This window comes from Xenopus laevis, chromosome 6L (assembly GCF_017654675.1).
Source record: "Xenopus laevis strain J_2021 chromosome 6L, Xenopus_laevis_v10.1, whole genome shotgun sequence".
NCBI classification, from domain to species: Eukaryota; Metazoa; Chordata; class Amphibia; order Anura; family Pipidae; genus Xenopus; species Xenopus laevis.
This window is the reverse complement of record NC_054381.1, coordinates 65871446-65899230: the sequence shown is the minus strand read 5'-3', so window position 1 is coordinate 65899230 and position 27785 is coordinate 65871446. Positions and strand designations below refer to the sequence as shown.

Below are 27785 nucleotides of genomic sequence, written 5' to 3'. Positions count from 1 at the left end.
CACATATTCAATATCAAAAGTAGGGCTTGAACCCAAGAAGCCTCCAAACCTCTGTATAAGGTATTCCAATAGTTTTGGAGTTACATGTTCTCTGTGCAGATATGTTCTTTCTTATGCCTTCCAGGAACAGGTGTAAATTATATATTATGAGATCACGTGATGCTATAATTGCACAGAGTTAAACTTCATTCACCTAATCATATCACTGCTAAAGGCAATTAGTTGTACCACTACTTATTTGCAGGTTTCAGAGCAAAAGGGGGTGAATTTGTTAAAGAAAATATATTAAAAATGAAAACTAGGTGTGATTTTATTTTCCACTTCAACTTGAAAAACTTTGTGCAGTTTAGAGACAAAAATCTCAGTTAAAGTCATTTTCATTTCAGGTTCTAAATAAATAAAAAAGCAGAAAAATCCATATGGATGAATACTTATGCAAGACACTGAATTATGAACATTGGCATGTATTTAACCTTTATGTGTCTTGCAAAATTGGCAGAATCAGCTCCAATACTACTGAAAACAATTAATGGCCACAGTTCATTCCCTTATCAAAGAAGATGTGACGCACAGCACCAACTTATCAAAAAATAAAATGTCTTTATTTATTTTAAAACATGTAATTATGTGATTAAAATATAGTATATGGGAGATGGCCTTTACATTATTTGGAGTTTTCTGGATAACAGATCATATGTATATCCTGTATAATTTTCTTAGCCCTTTATACAGAATATTGAACTCTTTTGCAGGTATGGTTGTCAGCCTTTCAACTAAAAAAAGACTTTGGCAACATTGTTACAGGTTACACCAGGGCAGGGAATTAAATGAGTAAGGTATATTCTCTGTAAAGGCAATTTCTCTGTACAAAATGAAAAAAAAAAACTGAGCTTTATTCATAGTTTATATTCCAGGCTCCCTCTTGTGGCGACAAACTGAATCTATAAAAAGGATGATGAGTAAAACACACGTGTATTTGTCATTATCATTAAGTAGTCTCTGTACCAAAGCAATTGATAGATCATGTTTTTTCCCCTGTCCCCATACATAGTAACTCTGTTTCTTATCCTAATCACCTAATTCCATGGGCACTCCATGTTTCAACAATCAAAGTCAGTTCATATATGAGTTATTGTACTGGGTGTAATATTTACATTTGACATATTTATTAGTGTTTGACATTAACAAATGGGTCAAATATTAAGGCCACCTGCTCCCTTCAGGAAATATACCTGTCAAGGTAATGATTACAAATGGAAACCTTAAAGCAAATGGGTCAAACAATAGTAGCAACTGTTTCAGAAAATCTGCACAAGGGTGATTGTTACGCTCATAGCCGCAATAAATGCAGCCCTCTGCAGTACTGTGCAATAAGGATTAGTGATTCTTACTGTTTCTATAAATATTCTTTTTAGTGTTTTTCTAAGTTACACATATGCCATTTTAAAGAATAGCTCAGGCTGATAAAAGACCAATAGCCATATTTCACACTTTTGTTTAAATGAGTCTTGCCTGCTTTGTTATTGTACAGGTATGGGCTATGAAATACAGAAATACTATTAAGTCCATTAAGTAACTAATGTATTTTTTAATGATTTCACTTTTTTCAGTAATAATAAAACAAGGCACATTGAAGCTGATCCAGGATGGCCTCTGCACAGCCAGCACTGGTTCACCAGCATAATGATTAGACATCCATTGTTATCTTGGCTTTCGGCCAGGGCCCTCTTTACCTCTGGTGTGTGTTGCTTTTTATGTAATGCTGTATGTTCAATGTATAAACTCATTTATTGGACAGCGCTGCAGAATTTGTTGGTGTTTCATAAATACACGCTAAAAATAGCAATAATAATGTATGCTGCAACTCTTATTGCACATAATCCAATCATAAACCAGGACAATGAGATGAAGGCAGATGAGCACCGACGTAAGGATTACATTTTCACTAATAATTATTATTCTTAATCTTATCCCTTCATGGGGATCAGGCATTCACATAAAGCTGTATCTTCCCTTTTAATTTTCATTAGCAAAAAGCCCATCCAATACCTGTAACCGTCCATATTTATCTATGCTCTTTTGCTCTGTATGCTGCCCAGATGCTCTGCACCTTCAAAAACACTGGTCCTAACTTTTTCAGGACAAGAGCCATACCTGAGCAATGCTTCATTTAAAGGCAGTTCTATGTCTAACTTATCAGCAATAGAAAGCATGTATGAGATTGTAAAATGAAACCTAATATATTTTGCCAAAATGATTTAATGAGGTTAAAAGAAAACTATACCTCCGAACAATGTCTCTATAAAAATACAATGCATTAAACAGCATAAATGTAAAACCCTGCTTCATTTAAATAAACCTTTTTTATAATAATATACTTTTTTAGTAGTATGTGCCATTGGGTAATCATAAATAGGAAATTGCCATTTAAAAAAAAAATTTTGATTTTTTTTTTTGTTATAAAATCAGACTTTTAAAAAATCACTAATTTATTATACCCTGAGGATGGAAAAGTCTGAATCCGAAAATCTGGCATCTCAGACCTGCCAAGGTTGCATATAAATCAATGGGAGAAGTCCCAATGATCTTTTGATGTGCGCTGAGTTTCGTGCAATACCTCAAAGTTTTCGGGAGAAAATTCCAAAAAAATTGTGAAATTCGTGAAAAAACCGATGGAAAAACTTAAAAAAATTGTGAAAATCAGATTATTTACCTGCAAGAGTTTGTAGCAGAAAATATTGAGATGTCAGACTTTGATAAATAACCCCCTTAGAGTTGTACAGGTATGGGACCTGTTATCCAGAATGCTCGAGCCTGGGGCTTTCCAGATAAGGGATCTTTCTGTAATTTGGATCTTCTACCAGAAAATTGTGTAAACATTAAATAAACCCAATAGACTGGTTTTGCTTCCAATAAGGATTAATTCAATCTTAGTTTGGATCAAGAACAAGCTACTGTTTTATTATTACACAGAAAAAAGGAAATCATTTTAAAAAAAATCGGATTATTTGATTATAATGTAGTCTATGGGAAACAGCCTTTGCATAATTCGGAGCTTTCTGGATAACGGGTTTCCGGATAACAGATCCCATACCTGTAGTATGTCTGGTCAGGTGATCTCATGAGGTAGCACACAGACCATCACAAAATGGTGGCTCAAGGCAAGAGATGTAAAAGAGCAATATTTACTTAAATATATATATATATACCAGTTTGGTATGATTCTTTAATATGCCACTTAATATGATATCAAATGTTGCTTAAATATTAATTTTGGGGGGTATAGTTTTCCTTTAAGATAACATTATTCTACCATTCACTACCATTCACTCTAGAGCATGAAGAAAGTATATTAAATTAAATAAGAAAAGTGAAAGCAATTAAACACTTGAATCAATATAATCAAACAACACACGTGAGAAAAAATATTAGTTTATCATTGTATTTTTCCCTCAACAATTTCAGTAGAAACGTTAGCTATAGCCAAAAGTATCCAAACCCCTGCTTTTTCAACATCTTGTTCCAAAATTAAAATTGGTCTTATATCAACCTCTACGTTTCTGGGCAGCTTTTTTAATCACTTTAGAGATCACATCTTGCACGGGTATTGCCTTGTGCAGGACATTTAGGCTCATTAACTACCATGTCAGGAAACTCATTCTGTACCAACTTTGTTTTGTGCATGAAAACAGTTTTGCCAAACTGTGGCAAGCAATTGGAAGAACGGAAGGTTTGTCATTGCACACGGAAAGGTTAATGTTTGCTTTCACTGAAACTTGAGGTCCAAACCATGAAAAACATTATCAGACCATTATTTCTCCTACACCAACTTTACATTTGACATTATGCCTTTAGGCAGGTAGTGTTCTTCTGGCATCTGCCAAACCTAAACTCAGACTGCCAGATGGAGAAGTGTGATTCAATACTCCAGAGAATGCATTTTCAAGGCTCCAGAGTCCCAAAGCCATTTTATAGTACTAGAGTTGACACTTGCCATTTCATATGGTGATGTAAGTTCACCTATAAAAACCCCATGCTTCCAACTAACAGTTTTGTCCTGTTCCAGAGACAGTTTTGAACTCGGCAGTGTTCTAACTAGACGGAGACGGAGAGTCTGGATACTTTTCGGTATATAATCTATTTGATTTTTTTTTTTTTACATAGAGAAGGGAATATAAGCAATAAATTATACATTTTATCTTTTAATTATACTGCAATGCCCAGTTCTGTTGAGGCCCAAACCAAAATGCACAGAAAGTCAGAAACCGCTAACAAAGATTGTAAAGGTGCTGTTTAAACCACATACAGTTAAGAGGTAATCTTGACTCCAGTATACATATGACAAAAAGCTACAGCATAATCTTGGCCAAAGATAAACACAAAAGAAAGGCTACTACAGCAGAACAAAATATAGGCATTATAGTTTGTCCCCAAAGTCATCACACAATGTACAAGTGTTTAAACTGTCTTTAAAATATAGCAATAATACCAACGTGAGAGGGGAAAAAAAACCTCCAAACAAAATAAATAGTTTATTAAAGGGTATCCCCATCCCTGTTTTTTGCATAATGAAAGAAAATATATTTCTAAGCAACTTTCCAATAAACTTTAATTAAAAGTTATTAATGTATCTGTCTGGCTGTTTACATTTTATGGATTCCTGGCTCTGATTCCAGAAAAAATGTAGCAGAAGCCAACTGAGACCTGGAAAAGAACTGACTTCTGATACATTGTTTCAAGAGCCAGAGGACAGGAATACATAAATACTGATTTCAATTGCAACTACATTTACACAATAATAAGCCATTGAAGAAAAAAAATCTAATCTATTATAAAGTTGCCTTACAATTAAAATGTCTTTCATTACGCAAAGCACATTTTTGTTGGAATTCCCCTTTAGCCTTTAAACTTATTAAAATGCAGGTATTGTACTCATCTGATTTAGCATGTCAAGCAGTTCAGTCTATTCTACTTCCTCTGCTTCAATAAAATCATAAAATTGCACAATTTTGTATTTACCAGGCCCAAAACACAAACTATAAAAAAATGGAGAATTTTATAATTGTGAGTCTTCGTATATGGCTTGTGATATACAAAATAGTCTTAAATGAGTTTTAGGGGCTGATTCCTAATCCATTGGGTATATGACAAATTACATTATGCTGGTAGAGATCACATTATCTCTATTGAGCCCCTGGAGGCACCCTTACTTTCACAGTAAAAGGGTTGCAAACAGAAACTTATTATTAGAACGCCTGACAATAAAATACATTGTTTTTAATAATGTAAAGGTATGGTAAACATTTACCATACCTTACTGGTGCAGGTATGGGATATACTATATATGCTATTGCTTCTTCTTGCTTTTCCAATAAGCAAGAGTGGGTCCTGTGCATATTCTATACCTTTAATATATTGCAGGCAAACCGGTAATCTTCCTTAGGGCTGAGGAGGCCTGGTTCCAGACACAGACCAATACTTTTGGATCACAACATCCACTGGTAAAATGGAGTAGTTATATTGGCTCTCCTGTTTAGGTTTTCTGGCTACCAAAGGGAAATAATTCAGAATCCTGTTTTATTGTATTAGTCAACCAAACTAAACTTCAATATGTAAACTATGTAAATCTTGTTTATTTCATTCTTTTGCAATTCACATTTACAGCACAGAGGCAGTCACCATTTTGTGGCAACTGTTATCAAGGCAAGCTTTGCATCATCCCAAAATCAAATGTATGCTCCAAAAAGGGAGGACCTGATGCACGTGCCTATGCACCAGCTTAGGCAGTAAGCCAAGAAGCGGAATGTTAGTAGGTTAATGGCATCAAATGAGTGCAGAAATTAAAGTAAAAGTCATTGCTGTGCCTAAAGCAAAAAGATGAGAAAGGCAAAATAAGTTTGACAGCTGAGATTTTATAAGAGTTTATAACAGGTACGGATATTAATTTAAAAAAAAAGATGAGCTTCATGTTTAATTTGAAAAGCATGCAACTTTTTATGTGTGGGTGTGAGTTCACAATTTATACTTTTACCGTTCAGTTGCTGGACCAAATTTTGTATCAATATATACATAATATATGTTAACCTCTTGGCTGGTTGGCAAAAGCCAAAAATAGCATTTTGCTTCAGGGTAACGTCTGAGTGTAACCATGCTCTGTGTTGTTCTTATTGACTTTTTGGATATTCTACGATTGACTTACAAAAAAAAATGATCAGCCCCTTCAAAGTAATAACGCAACCGGCAGAAACCAGCTGGTTATCTACCAACAATGGAATTAATGACACAGCCTGGGACATACATGCATCCATTAATAACAGTATATACTGAATTAGGTGAGAAATAAAATCATGATGTGGCTGCAAAGTCTCTTTCTGGAATCTTAAATAGTGTATTATATTTTGAACAGAACACTTGAACTTGATCATTGTGCTAGTGTTATCCTTCCGTTTCTGCTATTGTAATTTCCCAAGTGCAGGAAACTTTCACAGCATCTTCAGAAATGTGTTAAGAAGATCATAGTGCTTTGTGTCACCTCATCTGCACTAGCATTTCTCCATCCAAAAAATAAATGTGTCTGCAGACCCGTATAACTTCTCTGCTGAAAATCAGGAATACAAATAAGACATTATGTGGTTTCATTTGTTTTTATTCTTTTCTGTCAGTGTTGTTTTCATTACACAGAAGGGAATTAACAAATCTAAAGTGGTTAGCTGCATATACTTAGATTATGTGTGTACAATAGATTACATTACTGAAATGTAAATAATCTAGATTGTTGATGTGAAGTGTTGAAATCTCCTAATTTTCCAGAACTTTTTCTTTTGGACATCTATTACATTGGTTAGTTATAGATAGGTTTATCAACATATTCTAGCTCTAAATCGACAGGAATACTGGGAAGAATTCATGAAGCATTCAAATACATGGAATAGACGATATGATGATGATGCCAATTTCATATTACTGCACAGCTAGGGTTTGCGTGCTGATCAGGTCCTATAGACAGGTTTTGCCCTTGTTGGGGTTTATCAGTGAAGCACTGGGTTTACCATATTAACATATGTGAAACCTGGGCAGTGGTTTTACATTAAAAGCACATTTATAGTGAGGAGATCACAAATATAGTGCCCAAAGATATGCCCCCCTTTAACACATAACTTCAGAAAATAAGTCTTACTTTGCTTGCAATGGATAAACAACATGCATTGGTTTTAAGGCACAGCTAGGATTAAACAAAGATAGATCTGAATGGTTCTAAGTAGGGATGCACCGAATCCACTATTTTGGATTCGGCTGAACCCCCGAATCCTTTGTGAAAGATTCGGCCGAATACCAAACCAAATCCGAATCCTAATTTGCATATTTTTTACTTCCTTGTTGTGACAAAAAGTCATATGCATATGCAAATTAGGATTCCTGCTGAAAAAGGCTGAATCCTGGATTTGGTGTATCCCTAGTTCTAAGTTAGTAGCATGCTACTCTTGTGAACACAAAACTGCAAAACCATTGCTTGCAGCTTATTTAGTTTAAGTAAAAATATGCATAAACAGCATCTTAATTTTCAAATATAAATGCATAAACACCATCTGCATTTTCAAAGATAAATATAAATGTATGAACAAAGACATAACGGATTTCACAGATAATAAGGAAACTGTGACAGTCTGCCTGTACTTCAGGGACCAGTTCCCCATCCCAAATTTTGCTAACAGAGTAGTGTAACCATTTGCCTTGTTCCACTATAAAGTGGAAGTGCTGATTGAACTGTGGCTGGCAAATCTCCTCATCTGCCATAAGACTAAAAAGTCAATATCATAATGATATATGTATTCCTGGGAATATAGAACTATGTTATATCTTTATGGCTCTAAAAGAAAGTTTGATGTATATATTATATGTGAACATGCTTTGCCATGATTAGTCTATCATATATATTGTGTGTGGGTTCACTCAAATGGCAGAAGATGTAATACCTTTTCCAAAGGAGGAGAAAGTGATGCCCAGTGTAGTTTTTATGCCGGCATGAGCCTGTGTTTTATTCACAGCAGGATTTTTCATAGCATATGACAGTTTTAAATTCTGACAACATAAGCAAATTGAACTTAATTTTTCCAACACCGGAACAGATAAATCTGTTAGCAGATTGCATACTTCAACAACCTGCTTTTGCCAGTGCATCAGCTATGTTTAATGTTATTTAACACACAAAAATATGAGCATTTACTGACAAGTGTTTCAATCAGATTTTTTCAGATGTAGGAGCAAAATCCCACTTCCTGTTTCTAATTTCCTAAACAGATAGCTTACCCACAGCCACTCCCCTTTCCCCCCAGGGAGTGACTCTGGCTCTAATATGTAACACAATTTGACTCAATATTTGAACAAATAAAGCAGACAAACTTACATTTCATTAGAACTCATTTTAGAAACATGCAGGGTTGGTATCTAATACAATAGACTATAAATATTGGTTTTCAAAATCACAACTGCATAAAACATTTAGCAAAAAATATAAATAGCAGATTTTTACTGAGGTAACTTCCACTTAGTTGATTTTGGTGTCTGAATTTTTAAAGCAATGGTTGTAAGGGTTGTAACAGTAACCATATAATGAGGGTGTTATTTATTAAAATCGGAAAATTTCTCTGAATTTACTGAAAACTACTCCGACCAAATCCGCACCAATTTTTTCCCCTTATTCATCAATAAGTTTTCCAGAAAATTTCTTGTTCTGGAAAAAAAATCATTAAAAACGTGAAAAAATCCAAATACCATAATTTTTTGGGATTTGACGCCCGAATACCACAACTTTTTTTAGATTTGATGCCCGAATACCATGACTTTTTCAGGAAACCCAAAGCAAATCAGTATATCTTCGGGACATCTGCCATTGACTTCTACATAAACTTGGCTGGTCTGGATTGGAGTACTTTTTTATTCTGACTTTTAACACCCTCTGGGTTAAATAAATCACGAAAAATTTGAGGGTTTTTTTTCACAAAAAATTGTGTTTTACCCCTTTAAAAGGCCAATGAGTAAAAATTGAACTTAAATAAATAACCTCCCAAATGTTACTTCCTCCAACCATAGAATGTAAGCCTAACAATATATAAAACAATATTTGATCTTCTACTGTTCTCTAATTACTTAGAATTACTACTGTACCATGTTAGCAGCATAAAGGCACCTTTAATTGGAATGTTAGTGAAGTGTGGAATTTAAATTGCAGGTTTTATGTATAATGTAATATGCCAATTGACATGAAACACAAAAAAATGCAATTGCGATGGAATGCAGAACAAATTAGCTTCTTAATTTAGTTGCCTCTCTCTGTGTAATGGATTATGTGATGCTATTAGAGATGAAATCAAATTATCACTCCCGGGTATTCCAACAGTCTGTTTCAAACAACAAGCTTTAATAGTTAAATCTTATTTAAATACTTTCCTTTAGGTACTTTTTGATTGTAGAGAGCATGTTTAAGGAAACAGAATACTCCAGACATTTTAGAATATAACATTACCTCACAAGATGCAAATACACTGCTAACATATAATCTACCTTGTGGTAAGCCATAAGTACAATTCTAGGGGGAACCTTGTTTCACTGATATAAATGCACTCCCTCTTCTTTATTTGGATATAAAGCTATTTTAAGTTGGTCTGAGTTTTGTTTTTTGTATGTGGCTGGTCTTTATATGTTTGGACACAATATGACGAAATGCAAAGATACTTCTCTGGGACTTTCATTTATTATCCTTGCTGTCAACAACTAATTGTTTGGGTCCTTGTGTGGTCTATGTATCTAGTGTGCCTGCCTGAAATTTTACCACATATCATTCATTTGGACACGGAATGCAACAAATATTTTCAGGGGAAGTCCTTTCAAATACGAGGAGGTCAATAACTACTGTTTGTTGAGAAACAGTGGCCCACACCTACATGGCCCTGTCTGTTAAATAAGGTTTCCGCATTCCATATGATATGTCCACATGCAACAACATATTTACCTAGGGGTTTTAAAGCACTTGCCTACAATCTGCCATCCAAATACCCCAAATTCTCAAGCTTGGCCATCTGGACATTGACACTGAAGCATTCCATAGTATCATAAAACCACTCAACACTGAATTGTGCTAAAGGACAAAGCATTTACCAAGGTGTTTTAAAAGGCACTGCGCTTCAAAATTCTATCCATTGATGTAAAACGTTGTGTTGTTACTGCTTCACAGTCTTTTTAAAAGATGGCGATCTGGTAAAGCAAATTGATATCCCTACTATTAAACAATGGCTGCTCCACAAAGATAAAATTATCCTTAAACATTAAGCCCATGTTTTTGCACCAAAAAATCAGTTCTCAAGAATCACAAGGTAAATTGCTGTCTGGCTTTTAATGGACGGAGGACAACCCATCGAGATGTTTGCAGGATGGCCAGAGAATGTATATTTTTAGAACCACATCCAGATATTTTACTGGATCCCAATGAAACCCCCAAGTGGGATACCAAATTTAAATATAGTACTTTATTCTTTTTGCTCATGCCTTTAATTTACAAGATTTTCTGTTGCTTCTATTAGTTTTCCAGTTCTTTTTTCACCCCGTCTGTTTTAGCAATTTCTCAATTTCCTTCTTCTGCAATTGCTCTTCATTCAAATGTTTTTTTCACCTTATTTCTCTCCAAGCTTTTTCTCTCACTGTTTCACATTCTCTCTCTTCTCCTTTCTTTAACATCCATTTATTGTTTTTCTTTTCCCTTTTGCTCTGTGACCTCCACCTTTCTCTGTCTAGACCAACTTTCACTATATTCTTTTTTTACCACTATTGTATCTTTAGCTCTCAACTAAAACCACTATTCTTTTTTTCTTGTGCCCCTACCACTTTTGGGGGAATGTAATAAAAGTCACAAAGACTAATTTTGAATTGTAATACTCTTCCTTAAACTGTTATTACATTGCAAATTTTAATTGTGCATTGCCCACATTTAAGTGTTTGTTTGAAGGTACCGCAATCTTTTGGAGCAAACGTAACTTTTTCAGTAAGAATTTTTATTACATTTATTGCATGGTACTAACTATAAAATTCGCTAACTTTCTTCCACTGTCAGAAAAGGTCGCTAAACAGTTTCCGCATTCGCAAAAGCTATTTTAAATTCACACAAAGGCAAATTTGTTCACAGAGGTACAACTTTTCACATTTTGAATATTTTTTCCATTACTGACTTTTATTACACTCTCCCATTTGTCTTTTAGTGCTCTTCTGTCTTTTATATTCTCTCTATCTCCTGTTTGTATATTCTGCTTTCACCACTTCACTTTATGCCATGCATGCGTCTACCATTGTTTTTACTTCCCTTGTCTCCTCTCTTCCGCCCCTCAACCAATTCTATTTTTATTCTGCCAATGCCTTAACCTTTTAATCATCCATTCTACCCCTTTTGTTTCCCTTTTTTCTTCATTTTTCCCTGCACACAAACCAATACATACCCCCATTGGATATATTTTCAAACAAAGGGGCCACACTGGGATTACCTAGGATCTGACTGCTGTTTGCACTAACTACAAGTTGTCCTATATTCATGAGGTTGATTTTGTGGCTATACATAATTTCTTTGGTTTATTATTGATGTAGAAATCTCATACAAATAAGGTCAAAAGTAAAATGTAACATCCTATCCATTACTAGCAGGCCAGGAAAGGTACAGTATATCTGTGGAACAGCTAGACAGCCTTGACCTAAAATATTCACTTACAAATTGGCTACTATTTAAAAAATGTAGGCATCAGGAGAAATACATATTTAATAGTTAGTATATTTTCTCTCTAAATATACAGATATATATCATGTATATACAGTACATGAGTTTCAAATTTCATTACAAAAAATTTAAATATCATAGAAGGGACAGTATATCACAGGTTTTATAATCATTAAACAAAAAATGTTAAGAGTTTGGCTTGAAAAAATTACCCTGGAACAAAACTTTAGAGAGTTACAGGCAAAAGTAATTTTTAGTGATGTTTCCAAAACCACAACTGTTAACTGTATATAAAATTATGATGCATAGCAGTACCTCAACTTCCAGGAAAATATTTGTATGAACATTAACTAATGCTCTTAACTATCATCACTATGCCTGCTGCATATCATCTAATAGCATTATAAGAAATTGGCCATACAACTGAACAGTCCAGCTGGTAAGCATTGGCACGAGATTTACGATTGTTTCTATTTTATAGTTTTAAGAATACAAATCATTTAACTGGTCACACAAAAAAGTGAATCTTAATAGTTAAAGATAGCAGATGCTTTCATAAAAAGAACTACTGCAGCAATGCCCAGTTTTGCATTTTGTGCATTTTTACTTACTTTAGGCTCAATGGAGCTTGGTTACATAATATAATCAGTGGCTGGGGGCTGCAAAGAGAATTCCATAACACTGATGTCGCATGTGATAAATTGTGTCCTGAGTAAAGAGAATGGGGGATGGTGCAACAAGAGGTTAGTCTGGCGCACCCGAGGGGCTAGATTAATCCGTTATATTAAACATGGACTCCCCAAACAATTTGTACATGATCAAATGGGATTGGTGATTTTATCACCGAAAAACTGTAACATCGATAATAGGAATGCTGGGCAAAAATCAATTGAGCAGACAAAATAAAACTATAACAGAGAAAGGAAGACTGAGTAGACATGAGCATAACAATGCAAGGGAAACATGAGAGAAAGTTCAATCATACGGCTGAATGCATGAGAAAAAAAAATAATAGGCGCCTAAGCCTTGGCTGGAGATAATAAAACATTTTGCAGCAGTAGTTGCAGAAAACATTGTCTGTGTATGAGATCTAATTAAAATTTCAGGTGTAGAGAGCACATGTTCAAAGAAGCCATGTTTTTGACAAGGTGTAAAGAGCAAGGCTTCCATTGTGCACGGTGCACACAGACAAATATTTTAACAATGTGCAAAATTGTAAATTGTGTAAATATATGCCAAATTCTTCACTGTGTCTCAATTTTCCTAATTTGCCCCTCCTAGTAAATAGGTCCCCAAGTCTCATGCTTTATCATAATTGTAAAAAGATATTTGCCCCAGAACTATTATTTAAATGATCAGAGAATACTTCTATAAAAGTGCTTCAATCCTGAAATGGAAACATGCACCCTATACATATATCTGAATATCGCCTACATTTGTGTTATTTTCTCTATATAATTTGTATTTATTTAGCTTGGTGCAACCAAAGCCATGTCCAGGTTTCTGGTATTGCCACGGTTTCCTAGCATCCATGAGCGTAATTCATCAGCGCAGGCTAAATGGGTGTATTAATGCGTGCTGCAAGTTGCTTGGAGTATGTAAGAATGCAAGTACCTTTTCAAATAGCATCAATGTAATGGTATTAGCAGTGTATTGTAGTATAAAACGCCAGTTATCTCATAAACAACAAAAATACCGAAGTAACGTTAACTGCAAGAATGCTCAAAGGAGCACTCTGAGTCAATTTACATTTATTTTCGATCGGGCTTAGATCCTCTATAAGGAAATGTTTTGTTGGCTTGTTTGCCAGAAGTTTGCTTTTAAACATAGAAGCAACATGTTTTACTCAACAGGACAACACATCCAACACACATATAGATTTCAAAGTATATAACTGATTGGTCCAATGTACAGAATACATAATAAAAGAAAAGTTATTCCTAACATACTCTAATGTGAAATGTTTGGTGCTTTTAACCTTTAAGTGGCAGCAGAATGTTCCATTTTATTTGCACTCAATTTTGAAAATTTTAGGCTTTGGGGCATTTCTTTGGGAGATTTTAGCTTACCAAAAAACTCAATTTTTTTTTTTCCAGGAAAACCTGAGCTCTCTGAATGTGTGTTCTGTATTTGAGTTTTTATGTAATTCAACTTCTGTAACAAGATATAAGGCTATATACAAAAAAGATTAAATGTTTCATAATATAAGGATATACATTAGAAACATTTTATTTTATGATTGAAAATACAACTGATTTGCTAAGCCCCATGTCTCCCAAACATTAATATGTATAGTTTTAAGAATATTTCTCACTTGCATAGATCAAAAACTGCCAGAAATACACTCCTAAATTACTACCAGAAATCAGCATACTTAAGAATACAAGACTAATATTCATCTCACAGCAGGTATAACTAAAAAAATCATATCTTTCTAAAAGCACACATACTGACGAATCTAAATGTTTTGTCAGAATATGTGCTTTGTTAAGTCAGTTAGTAGTTTTTATAAGTGAATGTGCTAATTCTGAAAAATCACCTCAAAGTTTCCAGTTTGCAGCCTCATCATCATCATCTCCCAATAGGTGGCTAAATAAAACACCAGAAATATGAATAGTTTGTGTCTTCCAAACAGTTTGATGAACAGCATGTATAGCATTAACAAACTTTTGTGTTGTACACATGTATGTGTGTGTAAGAGTATGTGAGAGTACTGACAGTATGCTTAACTATCCCAACACCCCAACAAAATATGTGTTTAAAGCACTGCGTATCTTGACAGCGCTATATAAATAAATGATGATGAATGATGATGATGTGTTTGTGTAAATGCAAGTGTGTGTTAGTATAAAATGTTTTTTGGTCTGGTTAAACTGTATTCATTTGGAATAAATAGCCTAATGGTGACTAAAAGTATTGCCAAGGCTACAATTTGAGTGACTTCCCACAACATATGTGTATTTATTTGTGTGTGTGGTGTGGTGAGTGTGTGTAAAAAAAAAACATTATAACCACTGCCTCAAAACCTTAATTTCTGTCTTGTGTAGTTGGCTTCTAATTTGAGGATTTGACCACCCCACTGAGGTTTCTTCTTAAATATTTCTGGTTTAACAGGTGCAGTATATGGGAGTGTAGTAGATATCTATCTAGATATATATAAATTACATTTATATATGTATATAAGTCTGCTTACTACACTCCCATAAACTGCACCTGTTAAACCAGAAATATTTAAGAAGAAACCTCAGTGGGGTGGTCAAATCCTCAAATTAGAAGCCAACTACACAAAACAGAAATTAAGGTTTTGTGGCAGTGGATACAATCTAAATGAAGTAGTCAGTGGACACTAATTAAATAAAGTATACCAATTATTTGGTTTCTCAACATAATGTTCAGCCCACACATAATGCATTCCATTCAACTTCTATTTTAATTAGGAGCAATACTTGGAGAGAGCTGCCTGAAAACAAGTAAAAGATTTAAACTTCTAATTCTATTTTCTAGGTTTGAAATATCCACAGAACAAATGTAATGAGATTTATATGCATATCACATTTACTAGTTATGCTAAAAAAGGAAAACAAAACAAAATTTAAAACATCCTTCTATTTGCATACATTGTTCATTTAAAGCAATGGTTCACGTGACTCATTTCAGTGTTTTGACAACTGCAGTAAATACCAGCTCAGAGTATATAGATAAAATGTCTACAACTGTATACCTTTTCATTAACTTCTATAGCCATTGCCTGCTGCCATGGGTACAAACTTTTGTACCCATTTGACTTTACGCAGACTTTCCATGATTTTTAATGGTTTGAAACAATTCTCTCAGCCTAGCCCCCTGCTCTGTTGATCTCGCTGACTACTTTGCTGAGCTGGCTGACTACTGTTACTTTGTATCAACAGCCATCTGTCCTCAGCCTGCATACTTTTTGAAGAAACAGGAAACTGTGATGGGTATATTAGGGGTTTCTGTGTTATCAAATTTTGATTTGGAAGCCGGAGTTCCCCTTTAATGATATTCAGGGATTCTGCTCAGCAGGGCCAACTATAAGAAATGCATCAACTAATGTAACAATTTAGAACAGTTTACAGAGACCGAGAGCCCTCCCAGAGCTGCTTCAGAAAACCATAAGAAATGGAACTTTGCACTTCAATATTAGAAAAATAGTCACAAATAGACAACAGGAAGCAATTGCAAAAAATGCTACATTTCTAGTGAACCTAAAATAAAACTGAAAAAAGTATTGGAAGGTGAACAACCCATTTAATTTTATATATAATTTATAATTTCTCCACCAAGGCCTATGGGCATGGACACACATGCAGATCTTAGCCACGTTCTAAGCGTCGTTTGCGTCACTGTTTTTAAAAGAGCTGACTGCCGCATATACGCTAGCGTTGCGTGCCATTGCCGAGGGTTGAAACCACTAGCGTATTTAAAGCAGCATGCGGCGCGGACCACGCCGAAAAGGCGGCAATGATCCGCATGTGTGTCCAGGGCCTTACAATCAGACCTTAATAAATAAAAACTTTATCCTAATGTAAAGGCAATCCTTACGCTGTACTTACCAGGCTGAGTAATTCCTGTCTGCTCCAACTAGTATTAAAATCTTAGACCCAGGTGACGTCATCAAAATACTACTAAATTCCAGCCCAGCTGCCCCAGGCAGGCTTTTTGAGTATCTCTTAAAAAAAAATATCTAAAAGAGAAGAGAGTAAAAGAGAAGAGAGAAGGAAGCACACATAGGGAAATATTGTTTTGTGTTGTAAATTTAGTGAGAGCAATCCAGCCACAATAAGGTTAAAAGGCATTCAGATACAAGGTTAATTGGATCCACCCGAGGTGCACACACAAATCAGGCTTCCCTTTTGGGTATGCACAGTCAAAGTTCATAACACATTTGTTTTGTGCTCCACAGTTCATTCATTACTCAATACATGATGAAGTGGAGATAAAATAGACTATAATAGTATAATACTGTTTAATAAATATTTAAAAACAATCACAGAATGACAATTGCCAACTCACAAACAGTTCAGCATCAAGAGCACATCACATTCCAAGGTTAAAGTCCAGACTCCTCAGAAGTATCTGCTGTTTGGAGATATGATGGTGTTCAGGGAGTAGCAATTGGTGCCACACTGTCTTTTCCTATGTGTTTCTCAAACTCTCTGGTCCACTTCGTTTGGGAGGGTGTCAATCTTCATGTTTCTGAACAGCAGATCCTTCTGAGGAGTCTAGACTTTTACCTTGGAATGTGATGTACTCTTGATGCTGAACATTGACTGTTTGAAAGTACATTCCCAAAAGGGGAGCTTGATTCACGTGTGCACCCCAGGTGGATCCAATTAACTTTTTATCTGAACACCTTTAAACCTTATTGTCAAGGCCGAATTTAAATAGTGGGCGCCCCTAGGGTCACTGCCGATAGTCGCCCGTCCCCTACCCTTTATTTGTGCAAATTTTTATCATCTGGACTGGAGCAATGGGGATTAAAAAATTATTGTTTCTCCAGCGCATCCCCAGTGTTTTTGAACCAATGTGGGTGTGGTTGGGCAGCATGCCGTCCTCCTAAAATCCTGCTGCCCTAGGCCCGGGCCTAGGTGACCTTTCCACAAATCCAGGCCTGCCTATTGTGGCTGAATTGCTCTCACCAGAAAACACAAAACAATATTGCCTTATGTGCAGATCCTTCTCTCTTTGCCTTAAGCACTGACAACCTTTGTGTAGGGATTGGAATCAGGGATTGGAATCAAGGAAGTGGGGATACTTAGTGTTAGTACGTTGTGGGCAAGTTATTTGAAGATTTGTTAAGAGGTCACATTCAAGATTATGTTCTCTAGAATGACATCACAAGTAGTAACCATTGTGTAAAACCTATGTAATTGTTTTCTAAGATAAAGCTTGGACAATGGAAAACGTAAGGTTTGCCATCTACTGCAACTTGAAAACTTTTGAAACAATGCCACAAAAATGAAGGTATGTTGACCTCGGTAATGGTATAAATGGATAGAAAAATGGCTGAATGATTGTGTAAATGAGGGTAACTCATTTGTTCATTAATGATTGGGGGGGGCATTGTAAGTAATGTATCTATGTTTGCTGATGACTCAAAACTATGCAGGTCAAATAATGTAATCAAAGATGTGGCATCCTGGACAAAATGTGCAGCTATCTGGGCATATGAGATTCATTGTTGATTAATGTAAGGTTAATCAACTGGGCTTTAAAAATATGCAAGACCCTCTACCATTAATGGCAAAAGTTAAGTAAATCCTTGATGAAAAATGACCTGGCCGCAGTAGCAAATGATGCCAGCTAGCAGATGGAAGGGCCAGCAAGGTATTATCCTGTATTAAAAAAATAGAAATTTAAGGGAGGAGAAAGTGATTCTTTCCCTTGTAACGCCAGAATATGCAGTGTAACTTTGGTCTCCAGCTCTTCCAAAGGATATAAATGAAAGACAATGGGGGTAATTCATAAAGTTTGCGCAGCACATATTTTTTCGCAAATGGTTGTATTGCACATGTTTTTTCCTGAACACTAATATATTGCACTGCTCTGCCTGTCTTTCCGGCTTTGGCGAATTCACATTGTGAATGCATTTTCGCAAATGGTGCGCAAATTTAGCAAATGTGAGCGCACCCAATGTGCGAGGTTGTCGTGCGTGAAAATAGCATTGACATAACTTAAATTCGCACTTTGCAAAACTGTTTTGCGAATATTTTCTCCACCACCAAAGTTGTGTAGTAAATTCAGTCGCAGAGTGTGCACATAAATATTAGCAATTTGCGATTTTTTACATATTTAAAAAGCTCTTATAGACATTTGAATTGTGAAAAAAATTATGCAATTCTGTTTGCACCACACTTATTCAGCTTTATAAATATAACCATGCACAGGGCAAATATATTCACTTTGCGAACCAATCTGCCTTGCGCAAAGTTTATAAATGACCCCCAGTAAGTCTAAAGACGAGCAAATGATGACGTAAAGCTTCAATTATGAACAAAACATTTACAGTGGGTCAGATAATTGATCAGGGTAAGAAAGAATAGAAGGGAGGAAGATAGCCTCTAGTAAAAAGAGTTATATTGACTGGTATATCTTTTTATACAGTGGCTCTGTAAATTTAAATACAGGTATGGGACCTGTTATCCATAATGCTCGGGACCTGGGGTTTTCCGGTTAATGGATCTTTCCATAATTTGCAACTTCATACCTTAAGTCTACTAGAAAATCATGTATACATTAAATAAACCCAATAGGCTGGTTTTGCTTCCAATAAAGATTAATTATATCTTGGTTTGGATCAAGTTCAAGCTACTATTTTATCATTACACAGAAAAGGGAAATAATTTTTTAAAAAATTGGGTTAATTCGATAAAATGGAGTCTATGGGAGACGGCCTTTCCGTAATTTGGAGCTTTCTGGATAGTGGGTTTCCAGATAACGGATCCCATACCTGTACACAGATATGCAAGTATGAAGGAATAATCAACATAATCAATTTAAAAAAAACACACACAAAAGAAAAAACAATTAGGATTGACTGAAATACACTCGAGCTACTGTATGTGTTTCCGCAACAACTTAACCATGTTTCTAAACCATAAATTTATTCAGGTTCATTTAACACATGCCGATACATATAGTATTCCTTTTTTAACTGGAAGAAACAATTAAAAATAATGTCCAAAATGTAATGCTTTTGTGTGCTACATTTTAAAAAGACATACTCAACACAGAGAAATAGGCAGACATTCTGGTCATTCAGACTAAAATAATTCCTGAATTTTCACATTAAAATCCTTAGAGAGTAGATTTTTTTCTCTCTTTTCTTTTAAGACACAATGGTATAACAGTCTAACGTTCTGTCTCTAGTTACTCCCATAAGAAAAGTAGGCTGGTGTCAAGTGCGGGTCTTTCAACGGACACTGCTTAATATGGCAAATGCACAAGCAAAGTTTTTTTTGGGGGGGGGGGGGGTTAGTTTTTTAAAGGGGAACTACCGCGAAAATGAAACTGTTATATTAGCTTTAGAATACTGAAGAAACTTTCTAAATACAATTAATTAAAAATGCTGTACCGTTTCTGAAATAATCAAGTTTATCTTCACTATTCCTCTCTTAGGATCTATTTCTCCTCATTCTGTATTTAGTCAGGAGCTGGCTGTCAGATGAATGATCCAATATATCTTATAGGGGGGTCCTTTTACGTAGAAGATGTATTAGAGCCCACTCAGAATCGCCAGAAATCCTGTCCCGCAGAATTTGTTAGTTTGTACTGGAAACAGTAATCTTGTTTGTACTGAAAACAGTAATTTGAGTGAGCTCTAATACATCTGCTAGGAAAGGGAGCCCTCCCCCCCATAAGACATATTGGATCATTCACCTGACACCCAACTACTGCACAAAGGCAGAATGAAGAGAAACAAATGCTGAGAGTGGAATAGTGAATATAATTACTTCAGAATCACTGCAGAATTTTTAATTGATTGTATTTAGAAAGTTTTTAACTTCAGTATGAGGAAGCTTATATTAAATTTTCATTTTTGCGGTAGTTCCCATTTAAGGTAAAATTTTGATGTTATATATGCAAAGTAGTGACTGAAATCCTCAAAATAAATTACTGGATTTTTTTGAATAGATCACTGTAACCAATCAGGATAGCTCCCTTATTCTGCCTGCCAGCAAAATCTAGTCCTAGTGTAGCTACCAGACTAAGTAAGGTTGCCACCTGTCCGATTTTGACCTTAAAAGCCCGGGTCTAAACTGTCAGGTTTTCCAAATTAGGAAAACAGGGCAGAACTCCCTGAAATTCACAAGTGGTCAGCCAATCGCCACATCATAGCCCCACCCTATGTGACATCAGTGCCCTGCCCTGTAACGTTGCCGCCCTGTAATGGACAGTGGATGAATGTAATTTCACCAAAAATAAAGCTGTTAACGCCATCTCCCATAAAGTCCATTTTAAAGGGATACTATCATGGGGAGAAAAAAAAAATTCTAAAAATGAATTAGTTAGTAGTGCTGCACCAGCAGAATTCTGCACTAAAATCCATTTCTCAAAAGAGCAAAAAGATTTTTTTATATTCAATTTTGAAATCTGACATGGGGCTAGACATATTGTCAATTTCCCAGCTGCCCCAAGTCATGTGACTTGTGATCTGATAAACCTCAATCACTCTCTACTGCTGTACTGCAAGTTGGAGTGATATCACCTCCCTCCCTTCCCCCCCCCCCAGCAGCCAAACAAAAGAACAATGGGAAGGTAACCAGATAGCAGCTCCCTAACACAAGATAACAGCTGCCTGGTAGATCTAAGAGCAACACTCAATAGTAAAAGCCCATGTCCCACTGAGACACATTCAGTTACATTGAGAAGGAAAAACAGCAGCCTGCCAGAAAGCATTTCTCTTCTAAAGTGCAGGCACAAGTCACATGACCAGGGGCAGCTGGGAAATTGACAAAATGTCTAGCCCCATGTCAGATTTCAAAATTGAATATAAAAAAATCTGTTTGCTCTTTTGAGAAATGGATTTCAGTGCAGAAGTCTGCTGGAGTAGCACTATTAACTGATGCGTTTTGAAAAAAACATGTTTTCTGATGACAGGATCCCTTTAAGCAAATAATTGTAATTAGTTATGCACCAGATCCTGGATTTGGTTTTGCATTAAGCTGAATCTGAGTCTTTTTCAACAACTTTTTCGGTGCCTGGCCAAACTCAATCGGAATCTTTGAAACTATGTGACTAGTATACACAATCAAAGAAATCCCATAATTTTTTCGTGCATGGGTTTTTTGCCTTCTGCATATGCAAATTAGGGTTCAAATTAAGTTGAGTATTTGGGCAAATCCTTCATGAAAGATTCAAAAAAACGCTCATATTACAGGCACCAAGCACTTCTTTTACTTTTAACTAACTTTAGAATAAATCCTAAAAGATTATAAACATTTTTAAATGATACAATATTATGAGGTTCAGAAACCAGACATGAATTCATTTTAGTGTTTTAACACAGGTGTGCAAGTTGCTTTTTCATGATATCCTGAGAATGTGCTTAACAGAGAGTTCTTTTGATGTATGAGAAGAGAATAGGAGCTCTGTGAATTGCAAATAATACCTCACACTACTACTGTGCTATCAGATTTATAATAAAAAAACATTTTATGATCATACCGTTTCCACTATTGAACTCTATCCTCACAATAATAAAAGGCATTTCTTTTTGGATATTGTTTTCAGAGGATCACATAAATCCATACACATGGTGCATTCTTTCACAGTGTGACTGTTCAATTTGATTTAGTATGACAAGAGCAGAGGAAGGTTTGCATACGTACTACGCATACTTTATTAAACAGGTGTTTAGCATAAAAAAAACAGTGATAATATTGACTGAACAAGGGGAAGAAAATCACAAGAGCTTTATCTTCTCTTCTATTCCCACGTGTTGAGTCTCCACAAGCAGATGTGCTTAATTAACTCCACTCTCCTTTCATGACAATGGTATTTGTATAGAAAATGTCATACATATATTAATTTACAAAGACCTGTTTTGGAATAACGGATCAATTTTGTGTTTAATTCTTAAATATTCTTATCTATTTTTTAACCTACAAGGACAACTCTGTGCTAAAACGAAACACATAGGAAAGTAACAGGGCTGTTTTACTTTTCTATTTTTTTGTCTGTTACAATCCATGACTGGGAGTCAAGCAAAACCATCATCCTTATTTCACCTATCTTGTAAAAAGCTAACCGAATGGTAGGAAGAGGCTTGCCTCATGGCTTCCTACATGTCCCGAATGGGCCAGAAGACCAAACCTGGAAAAATCCCTGACTTCTTAAAAAGTAAACACAAGTGACAGGTGGGAATTCCGATATCAATATCAATAAAACAACCTGTCTGAAATACACAATGCTTTAAGCAAACAAGACCGAATATATCCATACCACAGCACAAAAACGGTACTATTTCATAACAAAAAACCGCGCAAGAAATAAATTAGGAGGTGACCATCCTAAGGGTCAGAGATACTGACAACCAAGAAGGCAATGAGGACTTAAAAAGACAACAATTTGACTAGCATACAAAATTAAATAATAGCTCTACAAGAAGATCTAGATCACAATACCTTGTCCATTAAGGCCTATAAGAATCACAAACAGACTTAAAAATCTTAACTAGACCAAAAAGCCCAAAGAAGATGATCACACAAGAGCCAAAATAAAAGAGCTCATTATGAATAAAATGTTACCTGTTACATTTAAATATCCAAGTATACAGTTGTGTGTGCTTCAACCACCTCATATAAGTTCCTTTCAGTCAGAGTGCAAAGCAGCGTACAGGCCCTTGCCATGGGCCAAATATACAGCAGAAGAGAAAAACTGCAGCATCTCTTGTTTGCAAATTGTGAAAATTTATTACAATTGGTCAGTAACAGGCCTGTTACTGACCAATTGTAATAAATTTTCACAATTTGCAAACAAGAGGTGCTACCTGTTACATTTAAATATAGCCTGATATCTCCAAACATTACATTTTTTGACCATCCTATATAATTATAATGATATTATATATAAAGGGCTGAGCGAGCACATGCAAAAATTAGTAATCTCAGATTATATAGCCATCCTTTGCAAATTCTAAAATTTAGATACCACAAGAGGCAACTGGAGAATGATTAATCCTTATTCACACAGGCCTATATTCATTCAAAGACCCCACAAAACTGCAAAGGAATATTTTAAGTTTAACAACACGCATTTTAAGCAAAATCCATAAAACGAGGCATGTTAATATCTTATAATTTTAACTTATATATCTTAATATTTCGTAGATAATAACCCCTTAATGTTCTTATTCAGAATACTAGCCTTCTACAATGACAAGGCTAGAAAAAAAGAGCACAGCAGTGGCAAACAATTATGTAAAAATATATATACTTTACGAAGCAAAACAGGGGTCAATTTTGTAGATTTCATAAAGCTGCAGATAGAGTAGCCCTAATATACACATTAACTGCCCAACCCAACTTCTACCCCATCACAAGTCTTTAAACTATCATGATACTCCAAACCATGGGATTTCCATTCCACCCCTCCCTTTTTTGCACAGCTGAAAGGAAATGCAGAAATAGTCCCAACTCTACACGTGCATCTGCACTGCCCAAATGCATTAGGAGTAGGCCTAGCCAATACACCAAAATCAAAAGTAATGTTTGTTATCTGAAGGACTACTGACTACTTACCAACCTCAAAATGTAATTGTATCCTTTGTGTTCAACCATATTTAAGCAAACTATACTTTGTTCTATGTGTATGATGCATATGCCTTCATTTTTTTTAACATTGTTTCCCATTTTGCTCAACCAATCAACAGCAACACTCTTAACTAGAACACATTTGTAAAAAAAACATTAAAGCAATTAGACTAATTAAACATTTCTATAAAGAAGTTTTTGTTTACCTGTCGGTATGTACCGTCCAGTAATGTGTCAAGGTTTTGTAAAGGAGTTGGTGTTTTATCTTTGAATCTTGTTAGAAGAAGCCTTTGGATAGCTCGGAACTGCACAGCACGTTCAGACAATAGTGCTTCATACTTTTCCCCATTCAATCGGAGCTAGATAAGAAAAAAATATTTTTTAACTACCATGATCTACTGTTCTATAGGAAAAGAAAAGAATGTCTTGTAGTTTCCTCATGTTCATCTGTTAACAAATCTACAAAGCTAAGCACTAATTATATAAATATTTTACTGCATCACTTATTTTAGAAGTGCCCTAATCAAAGGAGTGGAAAGCACTGCTGCAGGAACAATAAGTAGGTATAAAGGAATGCCCTACAAAATGAGTCAACCCAAAAAATTGTCTTCCCGGGATAGTTGATCTGGTCCGCCTAGTACAAATAAAATTGCTAATTAGCAATCAGTTTTGCTACATAACATATTGTGCATGGTGACAGGCATATAATCTATCTACTAATTATCCATTTATAATTTCTTTTGGATAGACGACAAATTTTAGAGGACATAATATATTGGCACTATACAAAGAATTTCTTTTGAACTAAAAATATCTAAAATGAACATGCTGTATGTGCCGAAGAAATGGCCCATTATATTGTCTCCCATTTTATAGTAATTGGCGTGATAGATGTTACCCAATAAGGATGCTATAGAAATGTTAAACATACCTCAAAGTGCTGGTCAATTAGCTCAAAATATTCTTGCAATGGTACCGGTCCAGAAAATGAACATGTAAAATCTTTAATTCCTTGCTTCAAAAAATAATCTTGAAAACGCAGAATAAACTCTCTGGTGATAAGCCAGAGGTCTTCAAACTGTTCACTTTGTATCCTATATCTCTCTAAAAATAAAAAGGCAGATTTCATAATGGTTATCATAGTTTATTTTTCATCCCTGCTATAAAACAAGAGAGGGCTTCTGTTGTAGTGATTGTTGGATGGGAACATTACGACCCTTACCTACCATAACTCACCCCTGCTCAACATAGTCTGAGACAAACAGGCCATTTCTGAAGCTTTCAGAGATGACATTTGGGGAAGATGGATTGTGGACAACACTATGTCACCAACAAAGAAGCAGAGGATAGAGGGCCCGGCTACTGGACATAAATATCTACATTAACAGGCAGAAGGGAAAGGAACCTATCACTAAAATTGACAAATGCAAAAGGACACCACACATTCAGAGCACTCATATACAACATGCAATTTTTGCATTTTGCAACTAGACAGCATACTGTATAACACAGAGTTTTGATCTTTTAATGCTCTGTTGTAGGTGCATCCATAGTAATAAACTTTATGGCATATAGTTTCCTTGCATGAAAAGTTAATAAAGGTGTATTCTCATTGCCAGAAAAGGAACTCTGTAAATCACTGGATAAAGATCCTAACTACACTGAGGTTTTTCAAAAATCTCTTTTTCGATGGGTAATACAAATAGATTCCCCTACTCCAGAGCTACAGTATTTATAATTCCACACAGAAAAGAGTGTGGTCTAACTTTGGGTCAGAAGTTTATAGCCATCAAAAACACATACACACATGCACCCCCCCCCAGACAGGCACAGTAATGCAGAAGTCACATCTATAATCCCTCTGTTTTCTCTTGCAGTATCATTAAACTGATCATAAAAGCTATTATAAATGTATACATTTTACTTACGTGATGTCTTAGAAGCAAGAAGTGTCACTTTTTGACCTGCAAGCAGCTGGAATCCTACAACACTGACTTGGTCCTCTTCCACTTGATCTATAAATTCTAAATAGTTACAAGGATACAATTAACAACTAACCACATATATACGTCAATAAAAAAGCTTTTTTTATTGTTAACAATGCAGTAAGAGGATGTACAGCATGAACAGACAATGCAATTGACAAATTAAAAACCAATTTTATACACAGTGGAAACTTCTTTGAAGACGCCCTCACAGTGCTGGGCGGCATAGCACTCACTTGGGTTAGTTTTCATTATATCAATAATATAATGTTGAACCGCATTTTATTATTCATGGATCCAGCAGCCACAAAAGTGATAGAACAGGATAGTTTTTACACAATGCTAAACATTTTCAGTTTAGATTGCTCCTTATCTTAATCCCTAATGGTCATTAATCCAATATTATTTACATCTTGATATAACCTCCATAAAAACAAGGGGAAGGAACCTAGCCATAAGCCCTCATTGATTTCACCAGAAATAAGTACATTATGGAAAATAAGAAACAATTTTATTTTTACTTCTACCATGGTAACGCTTAAATAACATACAAGATGTACCCAAGTGGTGTTTTCCTTGGAGGCAAGAAAGATGACAGACTAATGAACTGCTGCTAAAGTCTATTTATTGTAGTGTACAGCAGACTAAAGCCATTTTTTACTTTGCTTTAGCAGAAGCCAGAACATTCAACTTGTACTACTTTAAAAAAAAAAAGTATTCAGTGACATACAGCTGCTTTAAAATTGCTGCAGTCAATGCCAGCACGTCTGCTACCTAAGAGCATGCCAATACTCAAGACAAATGTGCTTTTGGGATGTTGTAGACTGTTTTAACAGGCAATACAGTGAGCAAAGTCCTGTGGCACTGATTTACACCTTTCTATCCAAAAACAAACAAAAAAGGTTTGAACAGTATTGTTCTGATTCAAAATAGATCACCATGCTTAATCCATGCTAAAAATATTGTTCAGGATCATAAATCAATGAGTTTACGCTTCTAAAACACAGTGGATATGATACACAATACAGTTTGCTTTACTGGAGAAAAAAAGGAAATCTTCCTGTTCAGCAAATAGAATAAATAATAAAGGTGCAGGGACTTGTGGAAATGATGTACATGTATGGGATCCATTATCCAGAAACTCATCCAGAAAGCTCCGAATTATGGGAAGGTTGTCTTCCATAGACTGCACTTTAATTAAACAATTCAAAATTTTAAAACAAATTTCCTTTTCTTTCTAATAATAAAAGAGTACCTTGTACTTGATCCCAACTAAGATATAATTAATCCTTATTGGTGGACAAACAATAGATTTGGGTTTATATGATGTTTAAATGGCTTTAAGTATGAAGATCTAAATTACAGACAGATCGCTTATCCAGAAAACCCCAGGTCCCAAGCATTGTAGATAAAAGGTCCCATACCTGTATAACCCCTCTATAAAGTGTTGAGGAATATGCTGGAGTATAATGACAATAAATGTACAAAAAGAAATACAAAAAAGAAAACAGTCCTTTCATTATTAAACGCCAGGAAATAAGGGGCTAAGAAAAGCATCCATCAGTATTCAAAGAGAATGCAGCAACATTTAGCTACACATTTACCAAAAACAAAACATTTTTACCTTTTCCGGTAAAGGAAATACTGTTATTTCGTCATTTACTTTTAATAACAATTTATTCCCAGAAATAAATGGAGCAGAAAAGTTTTTGGCAACTTGAACTGGCACAATTTACAACTGGCCATAAGGGCTCTTTTTTCTTTTTAGAT

General features: G+C 35.3%; 1 protein-coding gene across 5 annotated transcripts in view; it reads right to left on the bottom strand.

The window, feature by feature from the left end:
* Nucleotides 1-27785, bottom strand: part of bbs9.L (Bardet-Biedl syndrome 9 L homeolog) — a 138862-nt gene that overhangs the window by 43388 nt on the left and 67689 nt on the right. For 4 of the 5 annotated variants that reach the window (XM_018266592.2, XM_018266587.2, XM_018266589.2 and 1 more), the window contains 3 exon segments: nt 25959-26054; nt 24962-25134; nt 24237-24389 (listed from right to left, as the gene is read on the bottom strand). In XM_018266592.2, coding sequence (XP_018122081.1) covers nt 24237-24389; nt 24962-25134; nt 25959-26054 — 422 coding nt within the window. 5 annotated transcript variants of the gene reach the window in all.